Source organism: Grammomys surdaster, unplaced genomic scaffold (genome assembly GCF_004785775.1).
Source record: "Grammomys surdaster isolate TR1022 unplaced genomic scaffold, NIH_TR_1.0 126039, whole genome shotgun sequence".
NCBI lineage: Eukaryota > Metazoa > Chordata > Mammalia > Rodentia > Muridae > Grammomys > Grammomys surdaster.
In genome coordinates, this window is record NW_021620852.1 from 924,236 (window position 1) to 950,460 (window position 26,225).

The window sequence follows — 26,225 nt, forward strand, 5'->3', positions numbered from 1 at the left end:
AAGGAAGGAAGGAAGGAAGGAAGGAAGGAAGGAAGGAAGGAAGGAAGAAGGAAGGAAGGAAGGAAAGAAAGGAGGAAAGAGATTTGTACAATTGTTTGAATTGGGGCTCAGTTGTAGGAAATGAAGTTCACCTAGAATGTATGAAACTCTAGGCTCATTCTTGCTATGGTTTAATATGAAATACCATCTGAAGATTCATGGATGGAACAGTTAGCAGCCAATGGAGCAATTCCAGGAAGGGACTGAAACTTTAAGTGGTGTTGCCTAGCTTGGAACATAATTCTCATGGTCTCTCCTTCTGTCCTCCATTTTCTCTTCTCACCATTAAATAACCAAGTAATTAAATTTATGAAGTTATAGATAAAGAGAAATCATTGGGTCAATTATGAAAGTATAAAAAGCAACAAACCCATTCCAGCTATCAGAGTATAACGCTGCTCTTGCTCAGTGCAAGTTCACTCCTTCACTGGTAAGTCACCATCATAAGAAACCAGGCACAAACGAAAACAGTGAGTAAGAAAATGGCGAACATGGAGCGTGCTATCTGCATCAATGAATGTAATATGAACTGTGAGGTATAACTGTCCCCACAGTATTTATGTTCTGACATTGGACCATATGTAAAAACAATTATCAAAGATTTCATTGATCAAAATTAGACAGTGGTTTGTATTCTAAGCTCGTCTTTGTACTATTCACCTTTAATAGTTTGGGAAATTTATAGTTGAAGAACTTCATGCTATTTTTCTTCAAAAAAGATGTTGCATGTTTAATATAAGAAATATAAACCTTGTATGACTTGGGCTGGGGTTGTATATTAATGGGTACTTGACAAGCATATACAAATCCCGAGGTTGATCATCATATCATAGAAAAAGCAACAACAACAATAAAAATCAGATCAAAACTTCACTGTTCAGCTATCACCCACCATTACACAATGCACATTGTACATTTTCAATGTTTGTTTCTTAAATGAAAGGCCCGGGCTTTAAAAGTGAGAATAGGAACACCTTCTAGACTTAGTGCTTGTATTTCTGTAACAGAAAAATGTCTGTCCCAATCACTAGAGGATTTTAGATTCATTCCTTTTGTTGTTAGGGAAGAAAACACCCCATAAAAACTGCATAGAAAACAATGTACTTACCTCATGATACTTTTTTGTAACTTTACGTGGGACACACTGACATTCATTGCAATTATGGAGACAACAGGCACAATTTCCTCCACAGCGCTTGACCAGGAGACAACCTGGCCAGAATATGGTATCTGTCCTCTTTAGCTCCTCCCGTATGGAGACTGAGAAGTTCCGGGGTGTGCAGCTGTAGAGTTTTACCTCTTCTTTGAGAAGATTCAGATTCACCACTACAGGGCATAGAGAAAGGCAAAGAAAAAAAATATTCAAGCTTTGAGCCTGATTCCATTTCCTTAAGCTCCTTTTATAAAAGCGATCTGGTTATTCCATGAATGATAACCCTAACAATATCCCTTCTCATCTTAGCTAGGTTGGATGGCTCCATAGCTCACAAATTGGACTTTCTGTTTCGTAGTAAACAAAGCTGCATTATGACTTAGTGACCAATGAAGAGGTGGCATTGTGCAATATGAAGAACAGAGCCAATGAAGCAGTTGAGAACTACAAATAATAGGAAACTTTATATAGAGAACAGGGGCTACACCTTTTAACCTCAGTCAAAAAGCAGACAAAGAGAGCATTGCAGAGAGGCACAGTACGTAGGAGTATGATCGCTTTGACTAAAAGGCCGATGTAATTTTTTTTTAAAGGATTACAGGCTCTAACAATCAGTTCAGAACAGCTCACTGAAACCCATCCATAGAGCTTCTGCAATCAGTCTGGCTGTAAGAAACATAAAATATAAGAAAAGGGAAGAAAATGTTTTTCAAGACAGCTGAATGGACAGTCAGTGAAAGAGATTACTCATGTCAGAATAAGAGCAGATGTTGGAAAGCTGAGGATTAGTGTCTTAGGTATTGGTGTCCTCTGAAATGTTGAACAATTGGATCCCTCAGATTTCTATCATTCCCTTGTTGAAAGATAGAGAAGTATCTAATCAGTAGCCACTGACTGTTCTTCCAAGTGAGTTGTTTATATTATACCTTAGTTTTTGCTTGTGATGAACAAATACAATATCCTTTCATTAGATGTGTAGGAAAATATTTTAAAAAATCATTGTTTTTATCTACATGAATACTGCCTCAGGAAACATGTTAAAACAGTGCCATGTTTTCTACAAACTTATACATAAAGATTAATTACAGGATATATATATTTCTAGTGTGGTGTTAGTTTCTATCTTATAGCTATGTCTATCTTTTTCCATAGAAATATTTCAAGTGAAATTAACCTAAATATTTCAGACCCCTGTATTTATTTGGGGTTAATATTTTAAGTTAAGTAACTATCTAAAATACATTGTTATAGAAAGTATAAGAATTGGGTTAAGTATCTTTAAACTAGAACTAGAAAGGTTATAGAAGTAAATATATTATCATTTTTCTTATATAAGGACAGTTTTAAATAGTAACAATGATTGTGAGACTCCAATTCTGATAAACAAAAGCACTCATTTTTAATAGTTTTAACGTGATAGTAAATAAGAATAAAGTACTTGCTTTTTTGACTGTACTAAATGGCTATTGTTTGTTAAGGAATGCTTTTGAAATCTCTAAGTATAATAATAGGCTATGAATATTTAATTGAAAATTATAGCCATATTTAACTGTAGGAGGGATGAAAAGCCTAGGAAAGAGGCTGAATGTCCAAAGCAATGCTAACGGGCTCATGTCAAAGATTTACTCAGCTGTAAAAGTATGTTTAATTCTATCTGAAATCATAGCTCGGATTATTTAAGGATTTCATCTGAAAACAACCCTTTGAAAGCAGCATTTTCAAAAAAAACCAGAAAGCAAATGAGTGAATAGCTTCAAACTCCCTGTAAAGACCAATTGTCACTAGTAAAGTTAATAGGGGAGCTATATTAATGACGTCACTGATTCTACTGCATTCCCTTTGCCTAATGATTGGCATATAGATACATTATCATTTTATTTTAAAGCTACATGTGATTGACTAGGTCCCTTTCTGGATGAAAATGACATCTGGACTGGGAGGGAGCGAATGCTTAAAAGCACACAGCATCACAGCAAGTCTCCACAATGTCTATGATCTATCTAAGGCTTCAGAAGGTTAATGAAGCTCCCAGTTTTGAAAGGACCTCACCTACCACACATCCTTTTAAACATACTATTTCCCCAAACTAGAAAAGGGTCTGCATGTGTTCTCCTTAAAATGTTTACTTAACCACAATAAAAGGCTAGGGTGGATTTCCCGAGTGTAGTCTTCTACCTGCTACAATGGGAAAATTTAAACACACTTTCCACCCCACACCCCTCATTTATCATGCTTGACTCACAAGTCAAAAGCCCCCTTTGAAACTACTGTTAAGCTTGACTTAGAAAATACCTTATCTCAGTTTTTTTTCCTCCTGTAGCTGTACTTGGACTAACCGAAAGGGATATAAAGAAAATAAGCCAAAGCCCATTACTGCATGCTAGCAGATTATCCTGGACTAAAAAGTTAAAGAGTTTAAATTTGTGTATCATCTTGAACATTTATAGGTCCATGTCTTCAAAGGCTTCAAACTAATATCAACTTCATTAAACCAAAATCTTACAAAAAAGTAACTTTACAAGCATTCTGCAAAATTTTAGCTAAAATAATGAGAAAAGGAGGAGATAAAAGAAAAAATGAAAGCTATGTGAATTTCTGTCTGCAAAATAATTACAAAGTAAACACAGAAAAACAGCCTTTGGGATTCTTTACCTTTCCATGATTGCTTCCTAAGAGATGGAATAATTTATGTTTCTAGAGAATAAAGATACTGACCATATCACTAATGTAAATCATGATTTCTCAAGGAAATTTTATCAACACTGTAAGTTTTACCAGAAAGGATATTACTGACGAAAATTACAGACACATTTTGCTTTGTTAGTTGCTCCTGCTTTTTCAGATATTCAATCCTAGGTGATCATATTACAGTAAAGCAACCTGAGGGTGGTCCTTCTAAGACGAATGTAGTAACATTGTGATATGTTTATTCTGGGGAAAATCTATTTCAATGTCTAATTGGAGGCTTTTAGAAGTATTTCCCAGCTCCTTTGTAGAAAGGCTCTCACAGGGGAGCTGATCTTGTCTAGAGATATTAGCCCATACCTGCATTTTGAGTTTGTGTAAAGTTCTAAAAGTACATGCTGCTTTCCTCATACCCAGTGTATGCTTAAAAAGAGAATGTTTTTGGTAAACTACAAAGTGCTACAATGATGAAAGTGTCATACTTAAAAGAATCCGGATCACTATCAAATTCTTTTAATTATAAGCTAGCTTATGGCCTAATCTATGAGTAGCAGGCATAGGGATTCAGACTTGAAGACTTGGCTCAAAGGAACAGTTTTAGCCTAGACTCCAGAATCACTGCTCAAAAACCATGACGTGAGCTTAAAACCAATTTCTCACTTTTACTGTTTACGAACGCATCTCATAATCTAATTTACATTGCTAAAAATGGTACAATTCATGGGATGTTCAGCGACTCTTGCAGATCGTCAGCTTCCTGTTCCTAAGTGCAGAAAAGGGAAGCGCTGGCTGTCGGTAACTTATTCATCAAGATCAGATCTGATGAATATGTAGCAGCATTCAGCATCTGGACAGGATTCAGCTGTCCATGCCCTTGAACATAATCATGTTCAAACACTTTTCAAAGGAAACCACGTCTGTCAGCACAGTGAAATACCAGGCCTGGGCAGGTCCAAACGTGACCCTCAGAGATGAAAGCTCATGATCAGGAAGGCTGCAAGGGTGTGCAAGAAAGGCAGGAGTCAAGTTTCTTCTGACGGGGTTTACAAAAAGCTTGGTGCAATCTGCTATGGTGAGTGGCTCACATTAACTAAACACTATTCCTTTCACATAAATTCTCCTTACCATTCTCTAACACAATCCTGAGTAGACCAGTTTTCTGAGAGCAGTCTCATTTTCCTGTTACTTTTCTCCAGCATCATCTGTGTAGGATACAGCTCCCTCACACTTCTGACATTGCCACGAAAATTAGCTAACCTTATTGGAAATGTGGTTAGTATCCCTATTTTTTAATGTTCATGAGAGATTAGGTTTAATTATCAGAAATTTTGGAACTCAAAGAATATAAGCCAATTGCGTCAAAAGTAACAGTTGCAAAGGAAAGTTTACAATTGGAATATTCCCAGTATATGGTCTCCTGAAGGCTTTCATTTTCATGCTGTGAATCCTACCTTGGGAACTTCTATCTTGACTCCATAAAATTTTCCTACCCTTTAAAACTTTCTGAGTTTACAAAATGAATGCAACCCCAACCCCAGGGGATACAGAGTAAGAATGACTTCTATAAAACATCCCATTTTCTAGCCTTCAACTTTACTTATTTTCAGCTCTGATCTCCTTTTAAATCTCACAATGTAGATTAGAATAAGCATTGATTCTTGTTAAAGTGAAGAGAGTGCCCCATCAACATTATATTTGATGAGATAGGAAGTGATCGGTAGTTTTCAGAAGTATCTCTTGATTTTCTTCACATTTATATTCTCATTTTATAAGTCATGTGTTTTAGTTGATAATACAATGAGTTGTTTAAGCGTATCCCTGAAGGCATTCTAAACTCCCCCTTTTAGAAACCATGGCAAAGGACTTGGAAAACATCAATAACGAAGACTTAAATGAGTTTTAACCTGGAGAGGAAGCTTACCTTTGTTTTTTTTCCCATACAGGAAAGCTTTGCCCAAAAGCTGCCATGTTGGCTTGTAGAGACTGTCCAAGTCCACCTGCCATCGATCTGGCTCTAGGTACCGAATCAGCTCTTCCAAGGTACTGAAGGCCGTCACAGCATTATTGAGCAGGTCCAATGACAAGGCTGAAGGGGGCAACACTGAAGGACTTGTGGTTTCTGTGACTTGCTGAAAGTAAAAGGAATCCCTCATTAACTGTTTTGAAAATGTCAATGTATTCCTTTTCCTTACATCCACCAAGAAAATCAGACTAATGCTGGTAGTACAGAGGAAGCAAGACTACATTCATCTCATGTCAACAGTAATCATTTTGCAGCAGGGTCTAATATATTTCTGTAATACTGTGATAAAAAAGAATGCTGAGACAGGAGCATTACAAGTTTGAGACCAATCTAAGACTCATACATGCTATTTTATCTGGAAAAAAAATGAAGAAAAGAAAAGCAAAAGCTAATTGCTTTACAAAACTTGATGTAAAAGAGATCTGGGCAATGGTCTATAGGGTATAAGAGACACTTATCTCCATCACCATAATCTAAGGATCTAAGTTTGTTGTGAATATTATTTACTCAAACAGGAACATTGAAAGCCCATGCACTATGTGCTAATCCATGGCTCCATTGGAATCCAGTGCCAATTATACAGATTATAATTTTGGAAATTTAGACAAAGAGATAAAAAGATGGAAAGGTAACTAAAGGTCTAAGTACAGGTATAGCATATATTAAGTCTTTAGAAAAGGAGAGTGAGTTTTTCTCATTTCTATAAATTATGAAAATCAACAGTCAGGAAACACATTGATTATCTACCCCAATATTACACAAAATAGTACAAATAAAGCTTTATCTACTCAATCAGCTTGAATTATTTTCTTTATAGTTTTACTTTAAAATTGTAAATATATGATTAAGGTACAATAGAAATGCCAGGAAAACAACTTGTCAATCTATATGACTATCACAAAGCTTACAACCAGTGCCTACTATTGAGGTTCTCATAGATCCTTCAATAATACAAGATATTCCCTTTTGATTATCCTCCAGAATTTGATAAAAAAAAAAGGCTTGGGTGCAGAAGGTACCACATTATTTAATAACAAGACATGGAGAAATCAAACTGGTCCCGATTTGGAGCATTCTCCCTACTGGATATCTTTCACAATGCTAGAAGATGCCCTGCACACTATTGGGAAAAATAATCAACAATCTTACTGCGCTGTGAACACAGTGGGTTATAATATCAACCAGCCTACCAAATTTTACCCAGTGTTGCAATAGTAGCACAAATTGTATGTAGGCAAACACTCTCTGGTTAGATTTAAGTCCCTTTCCACCGGATGAAATCAACACCTGATCCCATTAATTGTTCCAAACTCTATGGTTTGCCAAGTAGGATATAGAGGAGAACCTACCTACAGCTATCAATCTGCCAATAGTAATAACCCAGGCCTTACATTCTTATCTTTGCACATTTAGATTAGGGTACCTCTTAGCCTTCAGAACTGAAGCATTTTGTTGATGTTGTAATAGATGAAGATGAACAGAGAGTGGTCAGCATGTTGACAAATGAATGTTCATTTATAAATGGGACTATATTAGGCTCCCTTTCCACAAGACTCAGCAATCATCTAGGAAAAGGCCGAAGGATTATAAGAGCCAGAGGTCCTGGACATCTACAGTGAAACATATCTGATAGACATGAGAAGGCTATTGAACATGTGAACTGATAGCGGTTTGTGAATGTATTCACAAGACCTACACAGCATCAAAGCAGCCCCAAAGCCTGCATGAGTGAGGGAGTTGTTAATGAAATTCCATTCATCACTGAAAAACTATTGGCAACTGATGGCAGTTTAGAGGTGGACATTCACTTTCTTCAGAGATGAGGTCCCTATTTATGCTCCAGTAGATGATTTTATAGCCAAGCACATATAGGCAGCATTAAGTGTACTCAGTGGGTTTATTTATTTAAAGATAGAAAGAGAGAAAGAGAGAGAACAAATGTAATTGGAGGGAAGAGAGATGTATGAAATTTTTAAAGAATAACATTAATAATATCTCCACGAGTCAAGCATAGACTCACAATGAAATGTCTGTCCATTTTATCAACTTTCCCTTTTATTTTTTACTTTTCCCTTTCCTTAACATAGAATATAGCCTAGGATTTAATGCATGATAATTTCAGAATTGAAAACATATGAGTGGGAGAAACAAGTTCAGAGGTTAAGAGTATATATAAACTGTTCTTCCAGAGCACCAGAATTTGATACCCAACACCCACACTGGGTAGTTCACAACCTTCTGTAACTCCAGCTCTCAAGGATTTTCATATTATAACCTTTGAAAGCAACTGCACTCAGGTACAGCACACATGAAGAGAGAAGAGGTGAAAGCAATGCAAACATATAATTAATAATTAAAAATAAATGATTAGAACAATCTAAACCACCAGAGATTAGTTTGAGGAATCCTCTTACATGTTTTTAATATAATAGATTTATCAGACAAAATTAAGACAGAAGTAAGGCATTTGGAGAATATCTTATCAAATCATGACTGTCAGTAGGCTAGTACCTAGACAATATTTTCAAAAAGATAATAAGATGAAAGAAAATAAGCAAACCACACTTTGAAATCCATTAATTCATGCAAAACAAACTGAGGTCACTTTTCCATACTAAATGGGACATATATGGTTTAGGAAAATTTGTAAATAGATTATTGATGGTGTGAGTAAACTGAACTTCCTGGACAGTGCCTAGTGGACTGTGTGTATGGGAACATACATCTTCAGAGATAGAGCTGTAATCAGTGGAGACTGCAGCATGCATTATGCCCCTATAACCCAAATAAGTGCTAACATGTCAATTACACTGTGGCTTGAAACAGAGAAAAAGGGAGGCAACCTACCCAGGAAGGGCAGGGAAGATTAAGCATTTTTATATAAAGCAGTTCACCTTTTTGTCCCATTTTGATGCTAACTCAAGGTAAGATGTGTCATATTACAGTTAATGTGAGAACAGATCAAAGTAAATGTAAAAACCAATAAATGCAATTTTTTCTACAATGTACTTGATACCACCTATCCAAATCAATGCAGAAATAATAGGTCTTAATAAGACATTTATGTTATTTATAATGACATTTAAAATAATGAAAACATGGAAAATATAAGCTTATAACATTGCAATAATCTTTGTATTCAAACTATAGAATGATGGATAGCCATTAAAAATGAGATCCTTCAAGAATTCTTATTAAGAAAATAAACAATAAAATTTCTACTAAAACACTCTCAATAAATGGTAATTTCGACATGCACCAATGAAGCAAAAATAAAAATTTAATAACAGTAAGGTCAAGGAACAAGAATGAGTATTTTCCATTGTTTTCTCACATTTTTCCTATGTTCATTATCTTCTCTTGCAACCATAGATTTCTTTGGGAAGCCCAATGAAACCAACATCTATTATGCTAAAGTACCATTGCATCAGTTCTTCTTTCTCATTGCCAGTACTTGTCTGCACCGACTCCAAGCCTTGTCTATTGGACTTAGTTCTTTGATGCTTTTGCCCTACATTGCTGAAGTGCAACTTTAGCTACCTAAAATAGTATGTCACCGATCATGTGATTTTTCATCTGCAGGATAAAATCCAAATTCCTTAGCAGTCAGCATGCAGGCCCCATGATCAAGCCTTCTGCCTAATATCTAGTCACGCTTATTAGATTATCTTCTATCCTTCTAGTGTCTTTCTAACAACCACACTAATCACACTTTTTCCAGACTCTTCCCCTGAGAACAGCTGTTCACGTCCCCTGCACACTAATTTCTTTTTTGTATTGATAAAAATTGACCCCTAAGAGCTTTCTAAAGAGTAATTCTATCTACACAACCAGCAACATCGGCCTGGACCTCCCTAAAAATTGTATTTCACTTCTGCCAATTTGACAATGTGTCTTACTATGGACACCTTATGGGATACTTGTTTGGAAGGCAAGTCTGCTCTAGACAGTAAAACCAAGCAGCCCTATCCCTGGGCAGGGGTGGCCCTTCCAGGAACACTATGCTTTGTGAGTTCAGATCCCTCCCACAACTAGCAGGAGATGATGTCATATATATGATTATCAACAATGCAGATGATAGCCTTAGATAAGGTTCTTGGACTTATTTTAAAGGTCTAATTAAAATATTAGAACTAACAAGTTCTTTAGTTATTTTACGATATTTGCCAATTATATGGTTGTGTTTGTGTTTATGTGTGTGTATTCGAATACATGCACACATACACGTAGAGGTGAGAAATCAGTGTTGGCTGTCTTTTCTCAGGTACCAGTAATCCTGTTTGTATGAGATAGGGTCCCTTACTGGCCCAGGGCTCACTGCTTATGCCAGGAGCCTCAGGGACTCCTTTGCATCTGCTTTATCAGCACTGGAACTAAAAGGTCTTACCAAAAAGCTTGAGTTTTTCCTTGGGATCTGAAGAAATGATCTCAGGTCTTTATGTGTGCAAAGCAAGCACTTCAGTGACTGAACTGTCACTGTAGGTAGGCCCCACACTTTGCTAAACTTGTGAGAGTAGAGAGTCACTCTGGTATGTTTTCATTTACTCTGGGTTTTCTAATTGTCCATGTAACATAAAATTTCTTTGGTGAAATAAACTCACTAACAGGAACTATGTTGTAAGTATAATAAGTAACCTAGGAAAAGGTTTGTTTTTCTTTTAATCACTTTGACTTAGATTGTTTAGATATCTAATATGAAAGTTAAATGAAAAACATTTGAACATTTTAAAAATCTAAGCCAAAATGTATATATTTATATGAGATGCAAATTAAGAGACTGTTCAGAGATTAATGCATACATCTCATGATTATGGAAATTCAAAGTTTTACAATCTGTTCACAAAAATATTATGTGATTTTTTCTGAAAAGACAGGCAAAATGTATGTTTTAATGTATCAGAGGGAAGATGCAGTATGAACAGTTAAGTTCTATACCATGACAGTTGGTTAGCCCTCTTTGCTGCTTCCAGGTCTGAGGGAATCTTAGTAGAGAAGCTGCTTGCTGTTTCCAGCACTGTCAGAATCTTAATGGAGAAGCTACAGTAGGAATTAACATTACAAAACAGTTCATAATATTAATACAAAAAAAAAAAAGCCAGAAAATAGGCCTGTGGTGTTAAAGCAGCAAAGCATAGGCACTTTGAGTTCAATAAAGCCTCCATTTCAAAGCCTCCCCAAAATGGCAGCAGCTGGAAGTACAGACTCATGTACATGTGTGGACTGACTGGGATATCTGCAAAAAACGCCTTGCACAGAGTTAAATTCAAACCATATAAGCACAAAGCCCCTACCCCAACCCAGAAGATTCCCCACCAATAGCAAAGTATGGGAAATTAACAATGCACTTTCCATGGGTTCCATGGACAGTCCCTGGATAGGGAAGGCCTGCCTGTTCAGAGTTCAGCTTCTCCCGTGTTGCTTATGGGGACTTTCAGAAAAGTCAGAGAATGGAAAACCGAAGTTAGAGGAAAGAATACTCCCAATTTCTTCAGTTTATATTTTCCTATTGGTCAAAGTCATTGTTCAGGCCAGACTTTCAGACTTTTTCTGTTATATTTAGCAAGGGAAAATTCAAACAATATGTATTTAAGGATGGGCAAGATAATTGCCAAATGACTCTGAGGATGACAAAGGCACCTGTAGGCCAGCCAGATGACCCAAGTTTGACCTTCAGGTCTCACACACTAGAAGGAGAAAAACAGCTCTGCAAATTCTGCATGTGTGCTTCTGCATGCACAACCCAAAAACAAACAAAGGAATGAATGAATAAATACTTAAATAGATAGATAAACAAAAACTATTTTTAACATTTTAAAATGCTAATGATTAGGCTGTTACATTTTAAGAAGTCCCATTGGACTTGATTTTCACTACTTTCTATTTCTTTTATATACATAAAGATGGGAACTCATTGTGGGCCAGTAGATGGCCATATTCTGGACCGTCTACAAAGAAACAACAAAAAAGTCTCTTGAGTGATCTACAGCATGGTTTTCAATGCCACCTTTCAGGACAGTGACATTACCAGTTTTACTATAGTCCATCTATCGAATCATTTAACAGACGTTTACCATAAACCTACAGAGCACTGTATACCAAAGGGTAAAAGGTTTGGCCTTTGCGAAGCTCCCATTTCCTAAGCCTAATATTCTGCCATCTTCTCTCACCCAGAGAGAGCCCAACTGACAATTCGTTTCTGTAAATCACATAGTCAGACAAGTGTCACACAGACCCTGGTAGGTGAAGATCATAAAACTGAACCTGGTATAAAGGAGTATCTGTGAATCAAACATATATCTATTTTCATTATTGAAAATATATTATCTAGCTGCCCTTGAGGTCAAAGAACTAGTCAGATGAAGTGAATTTTTGTCATTGGAGCCCGACAGCAAAAGCAATTTTCCTTACAGCCTTCTCCAGTGAAACATTTGGGAGTAAGTGCTTCAGTAGGATGTGTTTATTGTGGCTATGTTAAGTGTCTTCTGCACTTATTATCATCTTTCCTTTTTTTTAGAAAAAGAGAAGCAGCCTCCGTGTTTGGAAAAGTACAATCTGAACTGCTCGTAAGTTCACAATAAATAGTTACTGCTTTCTAAACGACTGGCTTGTCATTTCATTAGGGTCTGCATGAGCTATTTTGAAAGCACATCATTGACAGTGAGGCTTCTCTGGACAAATACACACACAAATGTTTGTCTTAAGTGAGTAGCCTAGCAACTGCAAAAGTATAATGCCAGTTGCGATTTATGATACGCTGTTCTCCGTCAACTGCATGCAGTATATTTTAGGCTGATAAAGATTGCACTTCATTCATGCCTAACACAGTTAAGAATGCATACTATATTGTTGTAGTTAAAAATAAACAACTAAAGTCATGTAGATGTCCATACTCCCAGCTACGTAGGTGGTTAAGCCCAGAAGTTCAAGGCCAGCCCAGGCAATATAGAGAAACCTCTTCTCAGAAAAACAAAACAAAACAAAACAAAAAGAACAAAAAAAAAAAACAGGCTTTTAAAAATCAAGCCTTGAGCAACAGCCTTTTTAGAGGTGTGTCCAGCCTCATTTATATAATGTCAAGCTGATATATTGCACATAGCTTTGATTTTAAGAGCTTTAGCTGCAGACAGGGATTGCAGACAAAACTGCCTGCCAGGAACAACTGACACGCAGTTCGGTAAAGACACAAGAATGCCCTGGAACAATCCAGTTCAACATGGTGCTTTTTACTTTCTCCTTTCTCTTATCTAAATTCATCCAAAAAGTTATCTTGGTTTTGTTTTTAAATTATTTTTAAGCCAGCAAAGAAAAGCCAATGCTTGCATTCTGACTGAAGAACAGATGTTAAATACTGTGTGGGTGATGGAGATTAGACATTTAAGTAAAAAAAAATCCTAGGGAAGATAGCCAGTTGTGCTCATATCAAGACTTCAGAGATCCTAGGGTCTTATAAAAAGAGCATTACAATTGAATTTGCCTTGTTATGTCTCCATCAGGCTTTTGAGACCAAAAGAGAACAGCAGGCTTCATCCAGTGCTTAAGAACAGTGACTTCCATGTTGAAGCCTGCAATGGGCATTCAGAGACCATAACTTCACAACTCCAGACTGTAGTGGGATATGTCCCCTCTATATTTGCAATAAAGTTCAGTGATTGGGCTGTATGAGAGGCAGGCGGAGTGAGGAGAAGAGGAGAAGGAAGAGGAGAAGCAAGGAGGAACGATGTAGGATCCATGGAAAACCACTGCACAGGTCCAGGACGGTCCTGGGTAACGATTTATATCATAAGGATAGATATTGGGAAACAACTCTAATTGTGTGGGAAAATTGTTAATTGAGCATTTCTAAATATATAAAGCCTTTGGATAATAATTAAGCTTTAGAGTCTCATTTCTACCAAGTACCGCATAGATGGCCAGAATGTCTGGACTCAGCCAAGCATTGTGGAGATTGGCAGAGCCATTTCCCATGCTGGCGTCTCATGGGTGCCAGGGCAGGTGCTTCTGGCTGGCCTGAGCTGTGGCAGCAGCTAGAACATGCCGCGGCTCCTGGCCTCAGGCCTTGCCCTAGTTGGGAACATGGCGGCACCATAACATTAAGCCAGATTGGGTGCTGCAGTTTTAAATATTACCCGCAACACCAGACAATCTCCAAAGCAGCAGGATCTAGTCTAGTCTTATGTATAAAAAATTAGGATGGCAAGATTGACCAAAATTGGCTTAAATAAAGTGCTGCTCATGTTCCAAAGTACCACCTCTAACTAATTTGATGGACTAACAATTGCAACGGACTAGATTTTCTCATCTCATGACACTTGAGTCACAGGTCATAACTACATTTGTAAAACAAGACACCATTACCTTCTAATCCTATTTCCCTAATTTGTTTGCAGTGCAAGATAAAGAAGGAACTGAAGCACAAGGTTTGCACCTAAGTGTTAGGCCATTGGGATGGCTCCATGGAAGCAGATGCCTCCATGTACAGGATGAGAGAGCCGGGGACTGAAGAGTGTTATTCAACAGGTTTCCACATTTTAGGTAAAGCTGTACAGTATAAGTTATCTATATTGAACACTGGAATTCCTGAGGATGACTAAATAAATTAGTTCCTAAAGCACTTTCTCAGTGGCATTTGTGCTAACGTAAGTCAAGGTTTGTTTTGTTTGGTTGGTTTGGATTTTTCCTACCAAGATCTGAGAAATTCACACACACCCCGTCCCAGTAACCCCAGAAACATCATCATCAATCATCATCATCTTCATCATCATTAAAAACAACAACAAAACTACAACTAACAAAAAACTGGAATAGTTTTATCAGTTGAAAAACACTTAAGAACGTGTCATGTGACCTTTACCTTATCACACAGAATACTTCCGAAACTGCTATTTATAGTACTCAAGAAATGATGGAGAGGAGAAAAGAATATGAAGTAAGAACAGTTGAAAAAAAACCTAACACCCCCTTGCAAAGCCTGAAATGGTGTCCACCTCACCCCAGCACTCTGGAAAACAAGTGCTCACAGATTTCCCTCTCACTCAACATATCACGCACCAGCCTTTACACAGAGCTGTGTAGAGTGTTGAGGGATCCCAGCACTGAGAGGTCATGATATTTGATAGATAGTTTCAACTATATATTCGATATATTTAATAGTCACAGAAGAGACTAAACTTCATTCTAGTATCATGAGGTACTTGAATGAAGGAGGCTATTTTGAGTATTTTTATTTAAGATAGACTAATAGGGGAATGATGTCTCAGCAATTAAAAATACTTTTTGTTCTTGCAAAGGTCTTGGGTTCAATTTCCAGCAGCTGACAACCATCTGCCACTCTAGTTCCAGGAGATCCATCACCCTTTTCTGACCTCCAGGACCATTAGGCACCCAGGAATCACACATATATACATGTAGGCCAAACCCTCAAAGACTCATAAAATAAAACAAACTGAAAATAATTTAAGTGGGCCATCACTACAGAGTATAACTAATGAATATTTAGACAGTAGTAAAGCATGTCCGGTTGCCAGCAGGCATGACTGGAATGAATGTGCAGGTCACTTGTGACACATATGTGACTGAAAATTGTGGCCTGTTTCCTCAGCCTTTATCCTTGCTGATATGACAGTGAATCCTGGGTTTAGAGTTCAATGTGTCCTGCACGATGGGTTTGCTTTGTGCATGATAGTCTGCCTTTCACTTCCCTCTCCCAGTTCTTCTTGCAGGGATGGAACTTGACTGCATTTTGCTTTCATTCTTTCCTCTGATAAACAGCTGGAGCTTTAAAGCACTGGATGAGATGTCCATGGGCACATCATCCTGAATGCTTTGCTACCTCAGGCATCAGCAATTCTGCAGTTTATAGCCATCTTTTGCATGTTTCCCTAACTGACAAAGTCCCACAAAAGGTCACTATGGTCCTATGCTCAAACAACAGCTAAAATATGACAGATTCCAATCCTGGCAATCCTCTAACATGATACTTTACTGTCCCTTTTGCATTTCTTGGAAATTAAACAATACAAGTCTATCATGTTTAATTAAACATGATATTCTGTCAAAAGTAGTAGAGGTGTATTAATAAAATTCCTATTTTATATCTGCCTAGAAACACATACCTGCTTTAAAAAATTAAAGTTCATAAATTTTCCTTTATTTTTAATACAATTTAAATGATTCACAATGTAAGGAGTTCACATAGCTTCTATAAACTTCATCTTTCCCAGAGGCTCATATAATATGATTCTTGTGCTCCGTGATATATATTCTTTCTGGTCTAAAGATAATGCTGTTATGGACTGCTGCAGATGTGCTCTCTTCTTTAGGGTAGGAGATCCAGATTCCACTAAACATGAAGATGGAGTAGGCCTTGAGATTGCACTGTTCATAGCTTACTTTTGTGTGCATCTACAGGGGTATAGGTTCCAAGCAAGGGTGAAAACCATGTGTCTAGGAAAATAGTAATAAAGTTTTAAGCATTTATAGTTAAGAGTTTTAGCAAATAATCCCTTTTTATATTTAGAAACTATCGTGGATAATATTTATTGTACTTAATTATCTAAGTAGTAATATTTTAGCAAGGGCAAACAATTATTCAAACATAAGTTGATAACTTATCCTGGTCTGTGTTGTAAGAAGCGACATGACCCATTGGTGTATCATGGCAACTCTGTCCTATACTTGGTATATACACAGGGCAAACCATAGCTTGTCCTGATCCGCAGAGGAGATCTATGAGCAAACCTTTGTCTCTGCTAACTCAGATTTATATTCAGTAGCTGTTGTGATGAAAGGGGAATTAGTATTTCACAATAGTGAGTCCTAAAATGATTTTTTAGTCTGTTTGTGGCCATGAGGAACTCTATGCTAAGAAACTTAAAAAAATAATTGCATTCTCTTTAGTTCAGATCCCCTCTATCAGTTTCTGAATACTTACTCGCTGCCTTTCTTTATGTGAAATAAAACATTACATCAAAAATCATGATTTCATTAATCTGCCTACTATGTGTGGTTACCTTTACAGAGTATTACATTTCAAAAGAGGCCTATAAGGTAGTAAATGGGCATGAGCTCTTCATGACAACAGAATGACAGGGTACCAGGGGCAATTATTTTGGGTGATTATATTATTTATTTCATCATTTTGAAACTATTCTATAACATTCCGATTCTGCTGTGATGTTTTTCGTGTTCTTTCTCCGATCTGAACAGCTCCTGAAATAGAGTAACCAGTGTTCTGTTCCTGCATTGTGTTCTCTCAGGTCAGACACTGAACTACAAAGGGATTGCATCACACAGTCAAAACTTAGATAGGTAACAAAAATCACCAATGGCAACAAAAACCACAAAACTCTTCTGTGAATCATTATTGCACGACACCCACATGAGTGAGAGAACTCTACTATCTGCTTATATAGTAAGATATGGCTTTTAAAGGGGAGTAAGCAGGAAGGTCATTTATTCAACAGAATGTTCCATGTAGCTAGTACAGTCCACTCTAGGACACTGATGATGAATTCCACAGCCACTGTAAAGCTTTCATCTCTCCATGGACAAATTATGACTTTTAGATAAGAGTCAAAACAAAAAGAAGGTGCCAAGTACTGTGTGAGCAATTATAGCATATAAAAACCATTCTCAGAGCAGAGAGCAGAATGGTACAGCCAGAGCACTACAGCTCTTCCCAGCTTGGGAAGCAGGGGCAGAATCACTGTGAACTTTAAGCCAGTCTGGGCCAATAGAGAGACATAGTCTGAAGCATCAAGCAAGCAAAGTCTATCATATTCCTAATACAAAGAAATGAACCAATAAACTCAACACAATGAACACCAAAACACCCAAAAACATTGGTAGTTCTGGGCAGAAGAGTACAGTAGGAGACAGACTAGAGAGATGCACATTCAACTAGTTTAAGAATACAAAGTCACTTGCATATATTAGAAGCATTAGAAAAGATGTGTTTTTGATTTCTCACCATGTGCATGAACATTCCTCTGGGTTGGAAAGAAGATGCTGGTTGTGTGTGAGGCAGCAAAGATGGGAGTGGTCTGAGTTCAAGGCTGTTGTCTGTGATTAATCTAGATATCAATGGGGTAGTTAAGAAAGGTGAGAGGATCTGAGGCCTATATAGCTGGCTTTAGAGCTGGACTCCATGTGAGGAGGTATTCCACGGGTAGGAAGTCTCTGGTTGGAGCCACAGAATTCCCCTCTGTAGGTAATCTCCTTCCTCTCTTTGCTACATAGAAATCATCACACACCAATGGAGAAATCTGCTCCTGTAGTAGGCTCTACTAACAACATATTTTTTCTCTTCAATCTACTTGACCATAAGAGATTAAATAATAGTCCACAGTAGGTCTATTTTAAAGGGAAACCAATAGCAACAGTTTGAGTTAAACTTTTGAGTACCAAAAACTCAGAAGAGTGAAAAGTCCTTTCATGATTTGTCCACTCATTGGATGTAATGGTGAGACTAACAGGGCTATTTCTTATTTTTTTTTAAAAAATAACACGTGTGTGCTCACACTCCTGCTATGCCATGTGAAAAACATGAGGAAGTAAGTATTCTCCTTTTACCATGTGGGAAGCATACATTGAACTCAGGTCATCAGGACTGGGAGAAAGTTTCTTTACCCCTAAGACATTTCATCTCTCTGCAATAGGCTGGTTCTCCAAGTGGAAAAAATAGTGAAATTAGATTTGAAGTAATCATTACTGCTAATTAGTTAGCCTCCACAAAGCCTATTTGGTTAAAATTATTAAATACATAAGAGATTTGAAACTTTTGCTGCAAGCACATGCTTTCAGATACATTTCCTTTTAAAGAGGGTGATCTATGTCTGGTGATGGGAATGTGCATACAATAAACACTGTAAACCACTGTCTGCAACGGTTATTTTTACCTATTTTTGTAAAGATCTTCTTTCCATGGTATAGAGATGCATTTTGGTTTCTGAAAGTTTTGTGTAGATTGTGATAGAAATTTTTATACTGATATCAAGAAGACAGCAGTTTTCTATGTGCCCAATGTGCATCCAATGTTTGCTACAGATGCTGCTACTGATAGTCTGGGAAATGGCTCACTTTGTTCCTATGATTAGAATTCAGGATTATGTAATTGTTGACACTGGGATAAGCTCATTCTTTGAGAGTCAGAACACTACATAACCTTACATCTATTAGGGAAAACAGTTTCTTGGTGAACTTTAGACACATTTTAGTTTAGTCTACACTCTGAAAGCATTATACTTACCATGCAGGCCAGAATTATTCAAACTCTAAGATGTGAGGTTTCTTGTGTCCTCAATCAAATATAGAATACACAGATAAAAATATATGACTTGTAAAAAGATTTCTAAAAAATTAAAATAAGTGATTGCACTGAATTGAGATGTACAAAAGAAAGTCAAAGTCTATAATTCTTCATGTGACAACTCAGAACTCAACTGTAAATGGAGTATGCTTAGGTTTAAATTGTTTAGATAAGAATTTTATAGATGAGACTCAATGTTTCCTATAGCCTGTGTTTTCAAAGGATGTCTATGTTATAATTACTAGCCTGAAGTCTAGTAACTTTTCTCCCGGGTTGTATGTGAAAAAGTTGTATGCAAACATGCTTATGCACATGTATGTGCATAAATACACACACAGAACGATGGAGAGACTAGCTGACCAACCAAGATACCATAGAAACATTGGAAACGGTGTGTAGAAGACTTACTTATATTCAGAATACCACTAGAAAGAATATTTTGAATTTTCAGAGTAATAACAAGGCATGGAATTTGATTCAGAAAACCCAAGAATGAACCTAATGTCCTCATATGCTACCTGTCTGTGTGATTATTGGAAAAAATAACTATTATTTTTTCGACTTTAGACTATTTGGCCATCTTTCTGTGGATTCCAAATGGAATAATGTATTCTGTCTATTTTGCAAGGCATCCATTTAGAACAGCAATCTAGCATTGCTTCATTTGTTTGAAATTATGGTGGTTTCCTGTGTGTCAGGTACAGTTATAATATGAAATAAAATAGATTTTAGACCTTAAAGCAATTAAACTGTAGTCATTCCAGAAAATATCTAGTTCATTATGCCTTTGCTATGGGCTTAGATATAAAAGAAAACTGTGTTAAGGCTGATATACCCCAAGAATCCTATTAAAACAAGTTTCTTTTGATTAAGAATATAGTAACAGTTTTAGAAAATAGAAGAAAACATGGAAATTAATGCAAAATAGTATCTCCTAAAGACCTAATAATAAAGGCTTATAAAGAGATGGGATTGTAAACAACTTATTGACAAATGAACTGAAGGAAACAATTGGAAAGAAAAAATATGCAGACTATGCCTTAGAATAAAACATGATTATTTACCTTTATCTATAGTAACACAAATGCAATTAGCAGTTTAAATGAATAAATGGAATGGAATGAATATATAGAATGAATGGATGGATGGATAGATGGATAGATGGATGGATGCATGCATGCAAAAGTTGAACCAGACTGGAAGTGAGTTAAAGCCTAAATGACATCCTATGACCAATGAGATAACAGATGATCAGAAACAGAAGATATCAAGAGCAGAACAAAAAGAAAAGGAAAATCAGTGAGCATGAATTAGGAGAGAGCTCTTTGGAAATTCCAACGTCTTCCAACAATGTATCGCACCTAAATGACAAGCTCTTTCTATGAATGAAAAAAAAGGAAAGAAGGAAGGAAGGAAGGAAGAAAGGAAGGAAGGAAGGAAGGAAGGAAGGAAGGAAGGAAGGAAGGAAGGAAGGAAAGGAAATTAAAGAAAAGGAAAGCAGACCTGTCCAAACATGGAGTAACTGCTCTCTAACACCAAAAGCAAGAGAAAAAATACCCTTCTCTGCATTTCTAAGCACTAGGAAAAGACAGTTCGTCCTGAGTCTAAGCTCTAGTCTCATCTTTGATTTCACTGCAGACAAGAGCTCTGAAGCATATAGGAAGTGTTTCTTTGTCCTGGGCTTGTTGTCACTGACTCTGGACATGATGCAGGACACTCTAGTTGCTAAGCTGTTCAGCAATTAAACCCTGAATTCCTGAACCAAAGGATACAGAGCTCATCAAAAGAAATGGGTGAGTAGTCCAAACCAACACTATCAATTCAGTAAGCTATCACAGGGTAAGCAGATGATCAATAAATAGTACTCATGATCATTAAGGTATTAGTAAAATTCTTTATTTTATTGTTTAATTTTTTTATAGTCCAGACTTTATCCCCTCCCAACCCACCCTCCAAGTCTTCCATATCCCATATCTCCTCCCCTCATCTCCGTGTGGATGCCCCCACCTCCAGCCCCATCCCACCAGAATTTCCCACTCATGGGGCTCCAGTAAAATTCTTAAAAAATAATCAAGGTCAAGTTTCTAAATGAAATAAGTCTTAATAGCTCCTGATGGAAATTTTGAACCTAGACTTTGTGAAATTCACCCTGGGTTTTTCAAGTTCGAAGAGAAAATAATTTTTAATTTCAAGTTGGGAATTTTTAGAAGACGTGTGCATGTTTAGGTACAAAATGAAAAAAAATATCCAAAGAGCATTTTGGAGGGTCAGAAGTGAACTTATAGCCACATGTGTTATAAGAACCCACTTGACCGAAAGTTTTAGCTTCTGAAGAGAATATACTTCTCATAGTCAATGTTCAAACTCCAGGTGTGAAGATTTAATGAGATCACAATCAGTTTGTTTTATCACAATGAGGACTTTTAAGGAAGACAAAAATGGAAGAGACAAACATAGTAGCAGCATTACAGTAATTTCAGTAATTTCCTACTTGATTGATTGGTTGGTTGGTTGGTTGATTAATTTATTGATTATTTTAGCAGCCTAGTTAAGAATTTTATCACTGAACTACAGTCTTGGCACTTTTCAGATTTTCAGTGCTGAGACAGTCTTGATATACAGTCAGGTTGACTTTAATTCTGGTAACCTGTAGTCCCAGTCGTGGGCAGCTGAAATCTGCTGCAAATACAACATTTAAAGCTGTAGTCTCATGAGTGTATACAGCATGATGACACATTTCAAATTTTCATTCTTGTAGGTCTTTATCAAAAAGTAAAAACAAAACAGAAACAAAACACCTATTTAAAACAGTGCCTATAAATCAGAACTTCTCAGTATGTCTGACATTGGAATAAAGGTAGTAAATACTTGTCGCCCCTGCATGCCAAACACTGAGCTCAGAATTTGATAATTAGTCTCCACAACAATGTGGGTAGAAGCTTTTCTTCTCTACACTTTGTGGGTAAGCCAATCAGCTGAGAGAACTACGGGTAATAGAGGGGATAGAAAATCAAGATAGAAGAGAAACACTCAAATTCACAGAAACAAAGAAGGCCCAGAAGTAAGACTGCAGTCACTGCTGCTTCTGTTTGCTGTGACTCAAGCTGTACACTGTGTGTGTTCTAATAGCTTATGAGGAAAATAAATATGTCTTTACATTCAACTGTGTTCTTTGCTTGATCTGCATGGTTGCAGCCTTGGATTCAAGGGTATTGGAGTTCTCATCTGAACCAAAAGAAAGCCAAGATCAAAATGCCAATACTGAAGCATTATGATTGTGATTTTTGGAAGAAAGAAGAGAGATTTTAACCTAACAAATTGTGCTTTCTAAAAATGAAAGTTCCTGGCCCTAACTATAGAGGAACAAATTGAAATTCAATGTTTACAATAAGTGTCTCATTTTAATGGTTCTCCACTTGAATACTTAGGTCACCTCTAGCATCAGCTAACATCTCCAAAGGCTTCCTGAGTTGGCTTCCACTCAGTTCTAAATGAAGAAACATGTTGAGAGTGTCATCTGTTACTATCTTTTACTTTAAAATTGCTTTGGTTATTATATATTATGCAGTTACATTTAATATGTAAAAATTACCACATACCATACCTGTTGGAACCAAAATGTATAAATTTTTGGATGAGAAGAGATTTAGTAAAACTAAAGTCGTCAATCTATTCTAGAGACACGAAGACATTTGAAGTAATCAGTCCTGAATATTAACATCAGTTTAAAGCTATAGATTATATCTTGGGCTCTTAGCATCCTGAAACTTCATTAATCTCTGTCTTGCAGCCAGAAGGGGCTTATTCATGGATTTATGTATTGTGACTATTTATGTTTCACACATTCATTTTGGCTCAAACATCAACGGGAGTGCTTTGTGAAATTATTTTTATTTTGTAATCATTTATCTCTGATAGTGTTCTACTCTAAGCTGAAATATGCTTCCATACTACACTGTAGCATACTAGGTGAGGATGTTTATGAAGGCACCTAATTGATAAAGTTTTCTCTTGAAACAGTTGATATTCTGAAACCTCTTTTGAACCAAAATGCATGGTCTCTATTCTAGATTGAATCACTATTCACACTGTGGGATGAGCTGATGTATTTTTCACTCTTATTTGTGAAAGATTTTTCATGTAACCCTTTACTTACCACATGTTACAGTGTTTTGAATTTTTCTTCATTCAAAGAAAAAAGAATCAAGATACAAGAGAGAGGAATTACATAGACATCTCAGTTTCTATTTGAAGGTTGTGATATGCTATACCAGTATTCTTCAGGATAAATCAGTTTCATGCAAACACACCAGGTGTCCATGAGGTTGGGAGGGAAAAGTTGTATGGAGGAACTAAGAAAATGGAGTGGAAATTGATTTGATCAAAACACAGTATATTCATGTATGAAAAAGAAAATAAATACAAATATTAAAATGAAAGCATGAAATGTTATCAGACTGTAGTATAATTCAGTGGTCAAGTCCTTGCTAATTGTATACTAAATTTCCATCCTCAAAAAAAAGAAAAACCACCAAAAACATAGCTCTAATGAATTAGTGCTCTCCAAGAAGCAAAACTGCATCTTACCACAGACTGTAAAGTAAATAAGGAAGTAAAATATCAGAAACAAAGATCATCACAAGAAAAAGTCCAAGGATAATCTCTCTGTCTCTCTCTGTCTCTCTCTCTCTCTCTGTCTCCTCTCTGCCTCTCTCTCTGTCTCTCTCTGTCTCTCTCTGTCTGTCTGTCTCTCTCTCTCTGTCTTTCTTTCTCTCTCTCTCTCTCTCTCTCTCTCTCCTCTCTCTCTCTCTCTCTCTCTCTCTCTCTCTCTCTCTCTCTCTCTCTCTTTCTTTGTGTGTGTATGTGTGTTGTGTCATGATTTCATATTATAGCCCAGGCTAAGTAGGTACTCACTATGTATTATGGTTGGGTCCAAACCCGGCCTCCTGAGCACAGGTCTATGCCACAGTCACAGTCATGTTACTTTTTATTTTTAAGTTGAGGGTTTTTTTAATTTTTTAACTACATTTTTATGTGTATGGATGTTTTGTCTGCATATATGTCTATGTACCACCAATGTGCCTGGAGCTTCAGATATCAGAAGATGACATCAGAGCCCCTGGAACTGAACTGATAGAAGATAGTGAGCTGCCATGTGGGTTCTGAACACCAAACTCAGGAGAGAGTGGTTAATGCTCTTAAGAGCCAAGCCACCTTTCCATTCTCAAAACACTGAGAATCATAAATTAAAAGTTAAGATTCTTAGTATCTAATGAAGTTTGAGGTGACAAAGAATAAATAGTGTGGAACAGCTGAAGCCCTTAAAGTGGAATTAGCAAACCTACTATGCAAGGAGACACAGGATACTATGACTTTGGGCTAATAGCTTAAATAAACAATAATTCCACAGATCTTATCAAGATCTTTCAGTTACACACTTTAGAGATATGACATTTAATGGTGGATAGTAAGCTTCTTTTAGTGTTCTAAAAGCGACTCCAATGGACACATAGCACTTCATTTAGAACTAAATGTGTTTCCTGCAAGAGAGCAAGTCAGAAGTGGTTCCAGGATGTCAAAAGAAAATAAATCTCTGTTACAATTGGAAGTTCTTTTGCTACATTTATCAGAAATAGTATTAAGACAACCCAGGGCTTTGTCAGTCATCATATGCCTCAAAGGAAGGAAAATTCTTGTGTCAGAATACTTGAGATGACTTCTAAGGACTTCAGCCAGCAAATGTGTCATGTACTTTAATACCTCCTCATTCAGGTGTTGGAAGTCAAGCCTGGGCATGCAGTGTGCCTCTCACTTCAAGGTCTCACCCATTTCTTTCTTTCCAACAACTAATTACACTTAATGCTATTTCATTAACTTATCCAGCAGAAAACAGATTTTTCTTTTTACTGAATCAAAATGCTAATCTACTAGAATAAGCATTTCCTCCATAGGAATTCAAAATAATATAAACACAATTTCAGCGGCGGTATTAAACACTGCATAGATTTATTTTTCCAATGTACTACCAACACCTACCTTTTGCCACTTTTAATGGATTTTAATTATTCTTTTACTTAAAAAAGAAAAAGAAGTCAATAGTGACACATGCCTTTAATTCCAGCACTCGAGATGCAGAGTGTCTGGTTTATAGCACTAGTTCCAGAACAGCCAGGGCTCTTACACAGAGAAACGCTGTCTCAAAAACTAAACAATGAAACAAAAACAAAATAAATGAACAAAGAGAGTTTTTCATCATGAGTCCTAGTTTACTTAAATTATGTGCATTAGAAATACTGAAGATAGTCTTTTAAGTCAAGATTGCTAATCTTCCACCTAAAGACCAACTGCAGTGGAGGCTGCATTCCAGCCAAGCAATAATCTTCCCACCATTGTTTTGACCTACCTAAATGGATATAAAGCCGACAACAAGAATACTAGTACCTATCCACACACAGGGACTCTGTAAGAGTATATAGTGCTAACTGGATTACTTTTTAAATGTTGATCAAATACTAGAGGGGATCTAAAAACTGATTCTCTCTCTCTCTCTCTCTCTCTCTCTCTCTCTCTCTCTCTCTCTCTCTCTCCCTCCCTCCCTCTCCCTCTCTCTCTCTCTCTCTCTCTCTCTCTCTCTCTCTCTGAATTAATGTGAATTTGAAGTAATCTTAACACATAAATAGTACCCTTGAAATAGACAAATTCTGTACCATGAAAGTAGACAAGGCTTTTCAACTGCATAGACCATGGAGTGAGCCATTTGGTTATGCCTACCATAGTTAATGAAGAAATTATGATCAGTATCTTAGTGGGTCTGGCTAGAACGCAGGCATCAATTAACCAAAATGCAAAGCTCTTTGAGGTTGTTTTGCAGAGAAACCTCTAAAGTAGTACAGGTACAAAATAGTAATCTTTGGTTGAACATGCGCAGGTGAAGTCATCAACCACAATTGAGCTTCTGATGACACAGGGTCAAAATTCGACTCCTGAAAAGATTTGATGACTACATACCTTTATACAAA

General features: G+C 36.8%; 1 protein-coding gene across 1 annotated transcript in view; it reads right to left on the bottom strand.

Annotated features, from left to right (window-relative positions):
- Pdgfc (platelet derived growth factor C) overlaps nt 1-26,225 on the bottom strand; it is a 175,379-nt gene that overhangs the window by 3,749 nt on the left and 145,405 nt on the right. The window contains exons 4-5 of the mRNA XM_028754936.1: nt 5,799-6,006; nt 1,148-1,365 (exon numbers count right to left, since the gene is read on the bottom strand). Of these exons, the coding sequence (XP_028610769.1) occupies nt 1,148-1,365; nt 5,799-6,006 (426 nt within the window). The remainder of the gene's footprint in view (nt 1-1,147; nt 1,366-5,798; nt 6,007-26,225) is intronic.